The 15586-nt window shown below is 42.2% G+C and overlaps 1 protein-coding gene across 2 annotated transcripts in view; it reads right to left on the reverse strand.

Moving 5' to 3' along the window:
* The window catches only part of MYOF (myoferlin), a 144501-nt gene that overhangs the window by 44444 nt on the left and 84471 nt on the right, over nt 1-15586 (reverse strand). For both annotated transcript variants that reach the window (XM_058671953.1, XM_058671952.1), the window contains 8 exons: nt 14973-15128; nt 11522-11653; nt 8570-8733; nt 6046-6160; nt 4424-4529; nt 3590-3735; nt 1312-1485; nt 19-127 (listed from right to left, as the gene is read on the reverse strand). In XM_058671953.1, the coding sequence (XP_058527936.1) occupies nt 19-127; nt 1312-1485; nt 3590-3735; nt 4424-4529; nt 6046-6160; nt 8570-8733; nt 11522-11653; nt 14973-15128 (1102 nt within the window). The remainder of the gene's footprint in view (nt 1-18; nt 128-1311; nt 1486-3589; nt 3736-4423; nt 4530-6045; nt 6161-8569; nt 8734-11521; nt 11654-14972; nt 15129-15586) is intronic.

Genomic DNA, 15586 nt, shown 5'->3' on the forward strand with positions numbered 1-15586 from the left:
AGACATGTGGAAACTCACTGTCAAAATTACAAGAGACAATGGGAGTGTTTGCTCCGAACACAGAGGTGGCACTGTGCTTCTGCTGTCCTGAGCCTCTTTCATCTCCATCCTCCGAAGTGTCTGCACCCTAAAGGAAAAGAGGCAGAAAAATCAGTGAACACAACCAGAATCCAGCCAACCAACCAAGAGGCAGACACTCTGAAACAACTGGAATGCTGGCTTTTTCAAGAGGGAGTGTCATCTAATCACCCATGTTTAAGGACAACAGCAAGAGACTTCTCCAGAGTCACTTAGCTGGAATGCAGAACAGGAGGACAAAGCTCTGTCCTTCCTCAACTTCAGGCTTTAAGAGAAAGGAATAATACAGAGGACAAATAAGGGAACTCAAGATGTGGTAGGAGGAAGAGAAAGAGCTGCAGAATGCTTAAAGGGAATTGGCACAGAAACACAAAAACAGACTGTTTGAAAATGGATCCTGGGACTGGTGTTGCGGTATGGTGAGTGAAGCTGCCAAATGTGATGCTTGCATCCCACCTGGGTACTAGTGTGAGACTTGGCTGCTCCTCTCCCAATCCAGTTCCCTGCCAATGCACCTGGGAAAGCAGCAGGAGATGGCCCACGTACTTGGGCCCCTGCATCCACATGGGAGACCCAGAAGCAGCTCTGGGTGCCAGGCTTTGGCTTGTCCTAACCTCAGCCTCAGCTGTTGCAGCCACCTGAAGAGCAAACCAGTAAATGGAAGATCCATCTCTGTCCCTCTCTATGGAATTCTTTCAAATCAATAAATCTTTAAAAAAATAAAAATGGATCTTGACTGCCATATTGTTTCACTCACTCACTACCATTCTATTCTCCGTTCCTTCCACCAGCCTGCTTTTCTCTTCCCTGTCTTCTTTGTCTCGCTTCCACCTGAATCATTCTCTAACTTTGGGAGTCATCCTGATGGCTTTCTCCCCTTCACAGCTGCACAATTAACCTTCTTGCTTTGTTGGAAAGTTGCAGTTTTCAAGATACAATCCAATGAACTTGCACCTGGGATATTAACAGACGTTTTCTGGCAAGAGTTCTAGAACAGACATACTTAGAAAATGCTGTGTGGAAAAGGTGTGCCTGCAGTAATACTTGTCAGAATCTGTCATATGTTTATGATTTATTCATTCTGCAACAATTACTGAGCACCTAGAATGTAGAACTCTCCTAGATCTCTTTGCACACTTTCTGGAGACTCTATGGAGCCAGCAGTGTTGTATGTAACACGCATACATTTTCTCTAAGCCAGCATTATCTGTCCTCCGGCTACTTTTTACTTACAAGGGCACCTTCAAGTTTGAAGATTGCAGCTGCCCCATGTGTTTCTGAAGGAGCCATTTTTCTCCTCCAGCGTCTGCGGCGAAAGGTGTCTGAACTCCGCTGTTGCCAGTGAAACTTCCAGCCAATTAAAGAAGCATATTCCCAGCCCTCCTGGTCTTCATATTCTTGCATGGCCTAAAAGAGAATTGAAATATTTAATAATAACGATATTCCTCAGTCTGTACCAATGAGTACTGGTTTAAGTCCTGAATGCTCCACCTAATCCAGTTCTCTGCTTATAGCCTGGGAAAGCAGTGGAGGATGGCCCATGTTTTGGGGGCCCTGCACCCATGTAGGAGACCTGAAGGAAGCTCCTGGAACCTGATATTGGAACCTGCCTGGGTCTGGCCATTGCAGCCATTTGGGGAGTGAACGGGTAGATGGAAGATCTTTGTCTTTCCTTCTACGTAACTGCCTTTCAAATAAAAATAAAATAACCTTTAAGGCACAGCATGGTAGCCTAGTGGCTAAACTCCTCGCCTTGTACATGCCGAGAACCCATATGGGCATCGGTTTGTGTCCTGGCTACTCCACTTCCCATCCAGCTCCCTGCTTGTGGCCTGGGAAAGACGCAGAGAGTGGCCCAAGGCTTTGGGACCTTGTATCTATGTGGGGGACCCAGAAGCTCTGGCTCCTGGCTTTGGATCGGCCCAGGTCTGGTCGTTGCAGTCACTTGGGGAGTGAATCAGCAGACAGATGTGTTTCTGTCTCTCCTTTTCTCTGTAAATCTGCGTTTCCAGTAAAAATAAATCTTTCAAATTAAAAAAAACACCTTTTTTTAAAAAAAGTAACAGCTAATAATTAAACAGTAGATCAGAGTATATTATTTCCATACTTAATAACTCTGGTGCTTTTCAGCGTATAAATAAATCTTTGCTTTCAGTGATTTATTCCATCTTTTTGATAAATATGAAAGCCTTACATAACATGGAGTGTGTTAGGAGCTGAGTAAGTAGTAAAAAGAAATGCAGGGGTTTGCCTTCATGTAGTTGGCATTCTAGTACAAATTTTATGTGAATTCAATAAAAATACCTTAAAGGTATGATTAGATTTCATAAATATAAAATAATACCAAATAATATAATCTTAGATTCATGTACATTATTATTGTAGGGTCTGAATTCTTTTTTTTTTTTTTTTTACTTTGAATCAACAAAGTCCAAATTGAGCACAATCTTGTAACTAATTCTACAATACTATTAATAGATACATTATGTAGCCAAGATAGGTAAGTCACGGAACATATAACTCTCAGAAATCTCATTGGGCCAGCCCTGAGTTTTCTGTGCTGTGGTCCAATGTTTGTTTCATTTCACCCTGGTGTTCCCACGTGGGAGGAGAGATCCAAGTTTTACCAGAAACTTCTTACTCCATTTAGGGGAGATAACTCCATGAGAAGCCTCATTCATTCATCTGTTTGTCCATTCGCCGTCTCTTGCTGGAGCAGATTCCTGAGTTAGCAAGGAGGCTGCAGTGGTGACTACAGCCCCATATTTGCTCCCAGGATGTTTGTATCTCATAAGGAATAACTTCGTAACAGCTCTGGAGTCAGGTTTTTTGGGGGCAACAGAAAGAGCTCCTATTTAGACTTGGCCTAACTTGGATTCAAACACCAGCTCTGTTACTTATTAGACATAAGATTTCAAGAAGTGTGTTTAATCTCTGTGAGATTTGTAATGGGCATAAACTTAGACCTTGTACCCTGTAGGTGATGGTATATTCAGAACCTAAAATTCTAGGAGACACACAAAACATGCACTTTTACTATTGTTAAAAGCTTATTTTCCCTCTGAATTTATTATTATTCCCTTGAAAGCCTTACAATACCCTATTAGTTGAATAGTCCCATTTTGAAGATGAGCAAGAAAATGAAGCTAGAATTTTAATCTTTACACGTCTTGTTCCAAGTCCTAAGTTATTACCACTACTATATTTTGCTGCCAAAATAATTTTTGGTTTCTTTTTAATGCCTCCATAGTAGTTCTTAATGTTAGACCTGCATGACAATCCCCTGGAAGGCTTACTGGAATGCAGACAGATTGCAGGGCCTGTCCCTGGAGTTTCCAAATCAGTAGGTTTGTGGAAAGGCACTTCTATCTAGTCCCAGGGGGCGGGGATACAGCAGTGGGATGGGTGCAGGTGGAACACCTTGCATGCAGAGCACTGGGCCCTTGATCTGCAAATGGTTCCACCAGCTGAGTTCACTAGAACACCACATGGTCTGGAAGGCTCTTCTTACCCTTGCTGTACTGGAAGCAGTCTGTGTTACATCCTTCTTGCGTTTCCGGACCAGCCTTCGTCGCCTATGGGTGTGATACATTTTCTCAGCTGCAACCCAGGATTTGGGTTTATTGTCAGGAGGAATGGTAATTCCATACTCCCAGCCTGGAAGAGAGTTTGTGAGTGGTTATCAGAGAGATACACTTGTCAGATGGCCAATAAGCTTCCAGTGAATGTTCTCTCTGCTCCCAAACATTGTCTAGTCTCACAAACAAATTAGGTTGAGCATCGCTAATCTAAAAATTTGAAATCCAAAATGCTCCAAAATCCTGGATCTCCAAGAATCTCAAAGCCTGGCCACCTTATTCCTTAAGCACCTGATATTTCTTACTAATTTAAAAAGAAAGAGAGAGAGAGAGAAAGAGAAAGACAGGAAAGACACAGAGAGAACTCTTCCATCTACTGGCCCATTCCTCAAATGGCTGTATCATCCAGGGCTGGGCTAAGCCATGCCAGGACCACAGAACTGCATACAGCTCGCTCAAGAACCTTGGTCACTACCCATTGGCACATTAGCAGGATACTGAATCAGGAGCAAATGTGGAACCTGAGCCCAGGCACTCTACTGTGGATGGGATAGTGGCATCCCAAGCAACTGCTCAGCAAAACCTGTCTGTTTTTCACTGCTGACACACTCCCACCTAGCACCTGCCCAAGCACTCACTTGTCCCTGGGCCTCTAGATCTGAATAGTAATAGCACTAGCTGACCTGGTTGCCATGGACTCACAAAAGCAGGTTTCTTCCCTCCAAAGAAGCCTCACTCTATTAAGTAAACACTACTGCAAGTATTACCTTTTTCATCCACTGCTCGGTTTATGTCATACACCCATGCATCATCTTCCCACTCCCAACCTGGAGGACAAGTCAGTTCACTGGGAGATGCCGCTTTGTCACCATTCTGTTCAAAAGGAAAAATAAAAAATGTGTTATAGTGTCAGGTGTGACGGTAAGATATGGCTCCTTGCGTTTAAGTCTGATATCCATATGCTTACTTACATATCATCTTAAACATAATTTCACTCAGAACAACCTCTAATCTTCAGGCACAAAAATTCACTCTTGTAAACTATCTTTTCTTTCTACCATTATGGAATAGTATTAGGTTGAACCATGTGAAACTACTATTTTGGTACATCAAAATGATTAAACATATGGTTCATGTTAACAACATGAAAAGACCTGTCACATGAGAGATTATGTAGGAAATAGTCCACCAGAGGGTGGATGAAACATGAAAGACACATGTCAGTTACAGGGAGATACTTACAGAGGTTCATAAGGCTGACTTGTAAGATTGAACAAAACTAATGTTAAATAATGATGTAAGTATACATAAAAAGGGAGCTTGAAACAAAGGAAATAAATATAGCCCATAAACAGACAGAAAAATAGTCTATTTCATTTCAAATGAAGAGAAACATAACAGGATGCCACTTGCTCCTGAACTGGCAGGATGATAAAATGGGTTGGTAAGTATTTAGGCCAATAGCTCTCTCAATCATTGCTGCTAGAAAGAGGAATTTGTGCCACCTCTTTGAAAAGCAATTTGGTGATTCTGATCAAAACTGAATATACACTTAAACATTGACCAAGTAAAGCCCAGATTAGCAAGTGGAAGAACTGATTTTGTTTCTATCATTCTGTCTTTCAAATAAATAAGCTTTATTAAAATGCTCAAGATATGTTACTGTGCGAAAATGAAAGCTGTAGAACTCATATTCAGCATGATTCTGTTTAGGTGAGGGGGAGGATTATATTCTTACACATGTATAGACAGCCATGATCAAATGGTGAAATACGGATCAGGGAGAAGAATTACCTTTGTGCTGTTTGAATTTTTAAAGTTATGAGTATTTCACTTGTTAAGATTTTAAAGATTAGTTAAATAAATAATATTTACCCTAAATAATATTTGCTCAATATTTACCCAAACTTTACCATGTACCAACATGTGGTTAAATAGGCTCAATCTCTGCAGAAAATAATTTTCTTGATATCTGTGACTTGAGTTAAAAATGGTATACAAGGAGCATTCACATCTGACCTAGTTTTTAAGCCATGTACATCCTTTATCTGAGAATCCAATAATTTGTTCTGACTCCTGGCCCCAGGTTCCTGCCAGTGCAGGCATTGGGAAGCAATGGTGATTCCTGGATTCCTGCCACCCACATGAGTGACCTGGATTGAATTCCTGGTTCCTGGCCCAGCCTTAGCCAACTGCAGGCATGTGGGGAAGTGAACCAGTGAATTGGTCTCCCCCATGTGCTGAGTGAGTGAATCAGTGAATGAATGAAGGTGTAGCTATTGAGAACATTTGATGGAGCTGAAGAAAGAGTGAATCCAAACATGTGGTTCCCCAGGAGGCCATGATTCACAGAGACAACACTGGGGTTCTCTCAAGAGCAGGCACTTACCACATCAGTGTAGGTATCCTCAGCTGGCTTCCACTCACCCCCAGGGTAGCGACTCTCATTCTGATAGACTTCATCAGTGAACTCCGTGTGACCGGCATCTGCCTCAGTCAGCAAGCTACGAGGGAGTGAGGGCTCATGTTACCTAAGGATGAAGGTAACAGGCAACCCTGCTCACTTCCAATGGCTGGGAAGCATCTACAACCTGGGACTGGTACTAGCTCCCTTCCCACTTGACCCCTTGAGTTCTCTACTCTGAACTTCTGTTGGTACTACAGATTTTTGACCTCCTTTGAGGAAGGGGCCTGCTGGAACCATGAGATTACAGAGAACTCGCAAATCAGCTAAGTTGCTCCATCTTAGTGATCAGGGCGGGCCTTGGAAGACAATGTGTGGGCAGCTTCTAACACCAGCTTCCACACTCCTGTTTCAGTTCAGCACCATTCAGCTTTGCCTCAGTCAGACTCTTGACTAACAGTTCAAACACAATAGGGAGTCGTTCCCCATGCATTCCTCACTTTACAAAGCAGAGACAGCCTCAGGGGGTCATGTGCGGAAGGTCACCGGAGCTTGTGCTTGCTTTGTCTGCCATACAAACTGAAGGGAGGAGCTCATGTTCCCTGGCTGGTTCCTGGGTAGAAAGCCATGCCAGGTCATTTCAGGCTCTAAGCTCTGTTTGGGCACTTGAGAAACCTGCTCTGACTCTGCCAGCTTTCCTCTTAGCTTTGGAGCTCTTTGCACAATGTCCAGAGGCGAGTGCAGAGGCTCCAACTTGGACTCTAGACTTCTGCCAGGCATCGATGTAAATAAGGGGTTTTCCCCTTAATCATCTCTCAATCTTTTCTCTGACTTAGCCTCTCCTAGTAGTAAAGCATTGGAAAGGAATAAAAATGACAACAAACTGTCTCAATCATTTGCATAAGTCAGCCTTGACCATCACTAGTTTGGCTTCTTAACAGTAAACTAAAAACCCCAGCTGCAGCTGCTGCTTATCTGACCTTGACACTCCTGGTCTTCTGCTTTTTTGACCACTGTTCTCCCTATCCTTTTCCTGTCCTAACTAAGCTTCCTGTCTTCTGTCCAATTCAAATCCAACTTTCCTTCTCCCCACCAATCCTTCTCCCTTACCCCTGCCCCAGCTCTACTCAAAGCAAGCCAGCCTGGATTAAAAGCAATCATGTGGGAGCATGGTGTTTTCAAAGACAGCACACACTTTCCTCCCTCCTAATAATGCCTATGCAACTATAGCAACAAATGGCAGAGTGCACAAACTCCAAATTAGAGTTCTTAAAATACACAAATTTGCTCTAAGTTCAAGTGCATTGTCATGAGAAGGTGAAAAGAGAAAGCTCTGGTTCTAATACTTCTGGCAACATTTAGAATTAGACTTTCATTCCCCACAGCTTCCAGGAGAAACATGCTCACCTCCTACTCTTTCCTTTTTAATAACATTTTAAGTTTTCTCTTTAACAATAGTGTCTGAGATGCAATTCACATACCAGACAACTCAGTCATTTAAAGGGTATCTTCTGGGACTAGTGCTGAGGTGCAAGTTGTTAGGCTGCCACCTGCAGCACCAGTTCAAGTCCTAGCTACTCCACTTCTGCTCCAGCTCCCCAAGAATGGCCTAGGAAAAGCAGCAAAAGATGCCCCTACACCCATGTGGGAGACCTGGAAGAAACTCCTGGTTTCAGCTTGGCATAGCCCTGGCTGTTGCAGCCATTTGGTGAGTGAACCAGCAGATGCAAAATATGTCTGCCTCTTCTCTCTTTCTGTAACTGCCTTTCTAATAAATAAATGTAACCTTTTAAAAAAGGGTACCTGCTACTGTTTCTTGTGGACATTTCAGCCTAATGGTTGAGTGCTGGTTTGGGTTGCAGACCCAGCCATCCACATACAAGATATGTGCTTTTCAACATGTAACTTACCATTTCCTATGTCTCATTTTCCTCATTCGCATAGGTGACACTGTACTTTGGGAGATCATTCCCTGTAAGTCTCTGGCATTTCTGCCCATGTTGCTAAGCTAAAGTACTGATTACCCTTTTTTTTTCCTGAAAACTTCAGTTCCAAGGATATTACGTGAGGAATAGCCTTGAAGGACCAAGATAGACTCTCCAGAAAAAAAGCTCAGCATCCTTACTGTCCATTAGGAAAGACTTGGATTCTCTGAGCACAGGGTTCCTCAGAGGCAGTATAATCTGCTGCATATGCAAGTGACTCCTGTCAGCGGACATGAACCCAGGTAAATAGAATAAAATCTCAGAACATTCGAAATTCTTTCACTACCTGTCTTGGAGATAAGATTGAGCAAGGTGATGTTGGAGCTTAGCACAATTGTGTATAACCTCTCAGCAAGTGGTAGCTTCTGGGCACAGATGGCATCTTTCTGTTATTTTGTATGGACTCATGCCCTATCAGTGGATGCCATGTAAATATCAAGGATGATAACGAAGACAGTCATTTTAGTCATCTCTAGGAAAGAGCTTTGGTATAATCCTGTTTTTCCCAGAAATAGAAAACTTACCTTCTTTCTGGATCAACTGTCCACTCTCCTTCCCATTCCCAGCCTTTGGGAGGCAAAAAGAATTCTCTCTTGAGCTTTATTTTTCCTGTGACATCAGAAAATTTATGACGTCCCACTAATCCAGAAGTGCCCCATTTTCCAAACATCAGAGCTTGGTTTTCATACTATTAAAAAGAAATATAATTGGAGATACACATCAGACAGCAAGAAACAAAACCAGACCATCGATTTTCAAGTCCATCTGAGACTTCAGCTACACAGCTACAGAAAGCAACAAACCTTTAGGGTCAGAAGATACGGAGCTCAGTTGAGCTGCTACGTTATTAGTACTGTAACTTTGGGAAAGTTTGTCATCTTTCTAAGATTCAGTATTCTCATTGTCAATAGCACTAATGCTGCCTTTCTTACAGACTTGTTCTGGAGTTCAAATGTGCAAATGATTGTGGAAATGTTTTGTAAACAGTGAGATATCATATGTCTTTTTCTGTCATTATTTTGAGCAGCTCCAAATAGCTCTGTGAGCCTTAATTCTCAGAACTCCATAAATTGCTCTGACTGTACAGGCTTCATAGAATGTATTAGAACCTGGAGCACATTACCCACAGAAAACTGGTAGGCAGTCTACAAAGTTCCTTTAACACCCAACTCTCATTAACATTACCTAAAACTTCGAAGCATCAATTCCCTCTGGAGTTGGGAGGGAGCCCAAAGCCTTTCTGGGGAGGTTTAGTGACAACAGCAGGCTCTGGGTTATACGGCATTCCTTCCCAGGTTAGAATTTACACATCTACAATGGCCTCCTCTGCACTATCCCAGTCATAGAAAGGGCTGAGATTTGCCAATGCAATGGGTATTATTGTTTGAAACTAGGCTTTCCATTGACTGGGAGATGAGCCCCACTGAGAAAGTGATTCAAAAGAGGAAGTGGGGAGATTTGAGCAGGGGACTAATGGGGAAACTGGAATCAAGAGCACAACAGTGCTCACTTTGGATATAGGCTGTAAGCCTGGATAGGGGGATGAGCTAAAGGTAGAAGCCAAAGAGCTGCCATACCAAGAGGCTATGAGACTCAGGACCCAGAATGAAGAAGAAAGTAATTCCTGGCATTTCTGCTTGGGAGACAGCATGATTCTAGCAAGATCAAAGCTGTGACCTTCCCATGGTCGAGAAGTATCAGAGCAGTGGATACAGGAACCTCAAGTGGCTTAGCCCCAACATGAAGCTCACGGCAAGCAGATGTCAAGACATGCTGCAAGGTAAGAACCAACCTCTCTGATGTATGCCCTGACTCCACACTCTGCCCAATTAACATCAACCATTTTGGTGGCCTTCAAAACACTATCTATTGTTCTCCCACAGTACATTCAACCCTAAGCTGTAAGAACCTGTGCATGTGTGTCTCTCATGTGTGTCTTCTTTCTTTTTAAAAATATTTTTGAAGATTTTTTTAAAGATTTATTTATTTTTATTAGAAAGTCAGATATACACAGAGGAGCAGAGGCAGAGAGGAAGATGTTCTGCCCGCTGAGGCCTGAGCTGAGCCAATCCGAAGCCAGGAGTGTCCTCCGGGTCTCTTATGCTGGTGCAGGGTCCCAAGGCTTTGGACTATCCTCTACTGCCTTCCCAGGCCACAAGCAGGGAGCTGTATGGGAATCTGGGCCACCAGGACATGAACTGGTGCCCACATGGGATCCCAGAGAATGCAAGGTGAGGACTTTAACTACCAGGCTACCATGCTATGCTGGGCCCACTGTCCCACTATTTCTTAAAGTAGTTTATTAATGCCCATGTTGGAATCACCTCTGGTGCCAATTCCTAACTCAAGTACAGAATCAAAAACCCCAGAGTTACCCTGGGATTCTGCATGTTCAACAAGAGACTTTGAGCATGAAGACACATCTATAGAAGGGAGATCATCTGAAAATTATCAAAAAACACTCATCAAATGCATCTATGAAGTTTGAATCAATAAACATCTTGAGTTAAAATTAATGTACAAGGGCTGGCATGATGGCCCAACTGGCTAATTTTCTGCTTGAAAGCACTGGAATCCCGTATGGACACCAGTTTGTGTCCCAGCTGCTCCATTTCCCATCTAGCTCCCTGCTTGTTGCCTGGGAAAGCAGCATAGGATGGCCTTGAGACCCTGCACCTATGTGGGAGACCCAGAGGGAAGCTCCAGGCTCCCAGCTTCAGATCAGCTCAGTTCCAGCCTCTGTGGCCTTTTGGATAATGAACCAGCTAAAGGAAGATTTTTTCTTTCTCTCTGTCTCTTGTTTTCTTTGTAAAATCTGCTTTTTCAATAAAATTAATTAAATCTTTTAAAAATGTACAAAAGTTAAAATAACTACTTTGAACTATAAAATTTGTAAAACTTGTTTTTACTATAATGGGGCCTTTCATTACCTAAGTGGATTTTAAATTTAATGAAATATTTATAAATTATCTATGTTGCTATTCAAGTGTGTTGGAAGCATTTTCTCCATTTTTGGGCAAACCCATGTGAGACTTCCTCAAAGTGAGCAATGAGTGTTCCTTGAAGTCTCTCACTGCAAGCAAACTTCTCAAAGTCTCATTTTTCAACTGTTCCCTTTCTTAGTCAAAATAAAAGTGTGTGTGTCTGTTACTCTATTTTGTGTCCCATCACCATGCACTAATGTGACTAACTGTTCCTAAGTTATAGTCCTAACAGCTAGAAGATCACTCATTTTTCAGTCCTGTTATTGAAGGGCATCTCTTGGGAGTCACCCCACCAAGACATTAATCACCCTAGTGTGTTTCATTGTTGATAATAAGAACCCCAGGAGGACTCTCCCCACACCCTTTTGTCAAGGTTCCTTGGGATTTTCGGGGTAGTAATGGCTCATCTAAATACACAAACCTATTCACTAAGGATGAAAAGTGAAATTATCCCCACCACTAAAGAAAAGAGAGTGATGTTATGATATGTACCATTTCAGCAAACACTGTGAATGTTCCTTCAGCAAAGCTGTTGAATTTCTTCTCAACAGCACTCAAGCCCAGCCAGATGTTCACACGCAGCTCCACAGGCACCTTTGGTCCATTGACTTTCTCCTGTGGATACTGTGAAAATACATAATGACAAGTTATGCTTTAGTGGGCACCACATGGACTGGGTAAGGTCCAAAACAGACACAACAGACAATCAGTGCACTCACGTCTGATTTTGTTTGCTTTACAGCAAGTAGTTAACCTATTCCCAAAGGACCCTATAACAAACATCAAAGTAACAACCAAAGCAGCAGATCTCAAAGTGTGATGCACAGGCTCCGTTCTGTCCCTGAGGCATCTCCAGGAGGCCCGCAAGGTCATAACAGCTTTCCCCATAACACTAACATGCTCTTCACCTTCTTCACTGTTCTGGCATTTGTGCCAGTGGTGCTCCAGCAGTGGTGGAGAAAACCTAGGCACTACAGCAAGATTCAAGGCACACTGTACGCAGAAGTAACAGAATGAACAGTCACTATGCATTCTCAGGAGAGAAGATGGCACGGCAATTTCACTGAGGAATTTTATTAAGTAACCAAAATTGTCTCCTGTATTAAAGACCAATTCCTGAGCCATTATAAACACTTTGTGTGATGCAACAGGAAGCATACACAGGCACTTCAGTTGTATTTTAGGATATAATGGCTGCCTTCAGAAAAGCACTCATCCAACTGTTCAAAATGTGAATTTTTTTAAAATAAAGTATAATTTTATTTAAAACACCTATTAACGGACAGATGAGGCTTTTCAGATTTGGGTATGGGACAGAAGATTTTCTCTAGTATAAGCAAAATGAGCCTCTTACTTTCAAGAAAATGATTGAATTTGTTCCCAGTGACTAAACTCAAGGTTTCAATTAAAAATTAGAGTTTTGTGAAACTTTTATTGATTATGGTAAGCTTGATAGCCTCCCAATATGTAACTATTTTTTGAGACATGATAGTGACAAATGTGATTTTTTTCATACTCTACAGTGAAATATGTTCACTTCAGGAAGATCTATAAAACTCTGCGTATCAATATTTTCCCAGTGAATATGTTTGATGTTACAAAATCAATACATGGAGAAAAGGAGCCATTCAAAACCAAAGGAAGACAAATAGATTATGTTCAAGTAAGAGAAATGTATCCATATGGCTTCAGAGTCCACATTGCAACCAACATTTCAGAAGTTACCTTTTGAGTCTGGCATTACATCAAAGACAAATATACATAACTATTTGAAATACTCTTCCTTTTCCTTTTAAAAATTTCAACAAGAGTATTCATATAATTCCCTTCTCAAAAACTTTTTGATCTACCCTCATAGGTGAGGTCAGATTTTCTTCATGTATCTCAACAGATAACTCATACCTTCAGCCTGAATGCAGAAGCAGATATGAGAGTTCAGTTGTATTTACTGTTAAGCAAGACATGACAGAAATTCACAAAAATGCCAAAGTACCCTCTGATTTTGCAGAGTATGTATTTGTAATTTACGAAAACATTTTGTTTTTGTTATATAGTGGATTAAGTGAACATATAAATATTTTTTAAATTCTCATTTTCTATTATGGTAAATATGGCTAGATATAAATCATATCAATGGAAGTTCTCTGAGGCCCTTAATAATTCTAACACAAATATAAAGGAGTCTCAAGGTCAAACAAAAAGATCCCAGTAAATTAAATGGTTTTGTAAACAGGATAATGAGTGTTAACAAGATCAATAAATAGGAGTGGGCATTTGGTCTAGCAGCTGAGGTACCCACACCCCACATCAGCGTGCCAGGGTTCCATCTCTAGATTGGGCTCCTGACTGTGACTGCTCATGAAGATCCTGGCAGGCAGCACTGATGGCTCCCATGGTTGGTCCTTGCTGCCCACATGGGGACGCTAGATTGTGTTCCCTGCTCTCAGTGGCAGCCCTGGCCACTGCAGGCATATGGATGTGAACAAGCAAATGAGAACTGTTTCTCTTTCTTTGCCTTTCAGTTTTTTTTTCCCAAAAACAAATAAATCTGACACATTCTCTTAAAATAATTTTGTTGTTTATCCATGGAGTTCTGAAACATAACACAGAAAAGATCTTTTTGTCTCCTCTATGACCACTGTGAAGTTCTCTTTGTTAATCACTTTCCTTCCACCCACTACTGAGGTCAATAATTATTGTAGTCCTATTTTCAGTAACACAAATTCTACCAAGAACACTTGAAAGAAGAGACTTTTCTATTTTCACTCCGAGGAAAGAGCAGTGGGTTGACTAGTTCAAAGTTAGCAGGTATCCCCTTATTTTAAAAGAGCAATAATGCTCTTTTTTTTTTTTAAAGATTTATTCATTTTATTACAGCCAGATATACACAGAGGAGGAGAGACAGAGAGGAAGATCTTCCGTCCAATGATTCACTCCCCAAGTGAGCCGCAACAGGCCAATGCGCGCCGATCTGAAGCTGGGAACCAGGAACCTCTTCCGGGTCTCCCACGAGGGTGCAGGGTCCCAATGCATTGGGCCGTCCTCAACTGCTTTCCCAGGCCACAAGCAGGGAGCTGGATGGGAAGTGGAGCTGCCGGGATTAGGACCGGCGCCCATATGGCGTTCAAGGCGAGGACTTTAGCCGCTAGGCCACGCTGCCGGGCCCAATAATGCTCTTTTAAATGCTTTTCCTCTTTGGATGTTTATGCCTCTCCCTCAAATCTGAAGGCCTCCAGCTGAGACAGCCACAAGCAATAGCAAACCATACGGGCAGACTATTTTGCTCCCCTTCCTTGAAGAACTTCCTTAAAGAACTCAGGTCCTTGAATGGAGAACTTCATCATCTTCTCCTTCTTTAAGATTTATTTTATGTTTCTTGGAAAGGCAGATTTATAGAGAGAAAGATATTCCATCTTCTTGTTCACTTCCAAGTGGTCACAATAGCCAGAGCTGAGCTGAACTGAAGCCAGGAGCCAGCAGCTTTTTCTGGGTCTCCCATGTGGATGCAGGTTTCCAAGGCTCTGGGCATCCTCTACGGCTTTCCCAGGCCACAGACAGGGAGCTGGATGGGAAATGTGGCAGCTGGGACATGAAACACTGCCCAGATAGGATCCTGGTGCATACAAAGCAAGGATTTAGCCACAGAGTCATTGTAGTAGGCCCTACATTTTCTTTTTAAAACTGTTAACTTTACCTTTCTCTCTCTGTGTTAACTCTTAATGTTAATGTCATAAAGACATCTAAAAAGATACCCCTGATTGAATGCCAGGTCTCAGATTAATTCTCAGAAGTGCTTCAACTAGTCAGAGGAAGCAACTAAAATGAGTTAAAATCACTGTAGTCATTTAATGACGAGCCAATCATAAAACAATCCCATTTTGGGGATTATGGGGAATGTGGGTTTTACACGCAAGTATTTCACAGTACATAGTAAAGCCTGTACCTTCAGAAGGATGGTTTGGGTTTTCCCACAGTATTTCCCAGATGCTTTCTCACCACTGGTGGAGTATAGGACCCGATGTGCAGGAATTCGTGCATAAGCTAATCTCTTCTCTCCTCGAATCATCCAGATTATAATGTCAGGCATACTGTTCTGTGGCTGTTGCGGGTAGCATGGAAAAAGGAAACAAAGCCATCGTTAGTCTAAATGTGGAAGGACTAGAAACTCTGAGGCCTGGCCTTCAGGGCTCCATACGGCAGAGTGCTGTGGGTAGGGCTCGGTCCCAAAGTCCTCACAGTCACATCTTGTAGAACCAAACCATGAGCATGTGGGGCAAAGTGGCAGGCTGTGGCCAGACTGGATGATGGAGGGAAGCAGAGGAGTAGCTCCATCTGGAAAAGGCACACTATGCTCAGAGAGATATTTCGGGAAGTATTCCCTCTTCTCTACAGCACCATTTGAAGAAAGCCATCAACCATAAAGGGTCAGCATGCTCTACAGCTTGTAGCCTGTCTCTGACAGAGTGTCTGACAGTCCAATAGCTTCCAAATCTGAAATACTAATAGTAGTTTTTAAAAATCAGTTTTTTTCTGTGTAAAGGAAGTATAAATTTACTA

The sequence above is a fragment of the Ochotona princeps genome, chromosome 13 (genome assembly GCF_030435755.1).
Source record: "Ochotona princeps isolate mOchPri1 chromosome 13, mOchPri1.hap1, whole genome shotgun sequence".
Taxonomy (NCBI): domain Eukaryota; kingdom Metazoa; phylum Chordata; class Mammalia; order Lagomorpha; family Ochotonidae; genus Ochotona; species Ochotona princeps.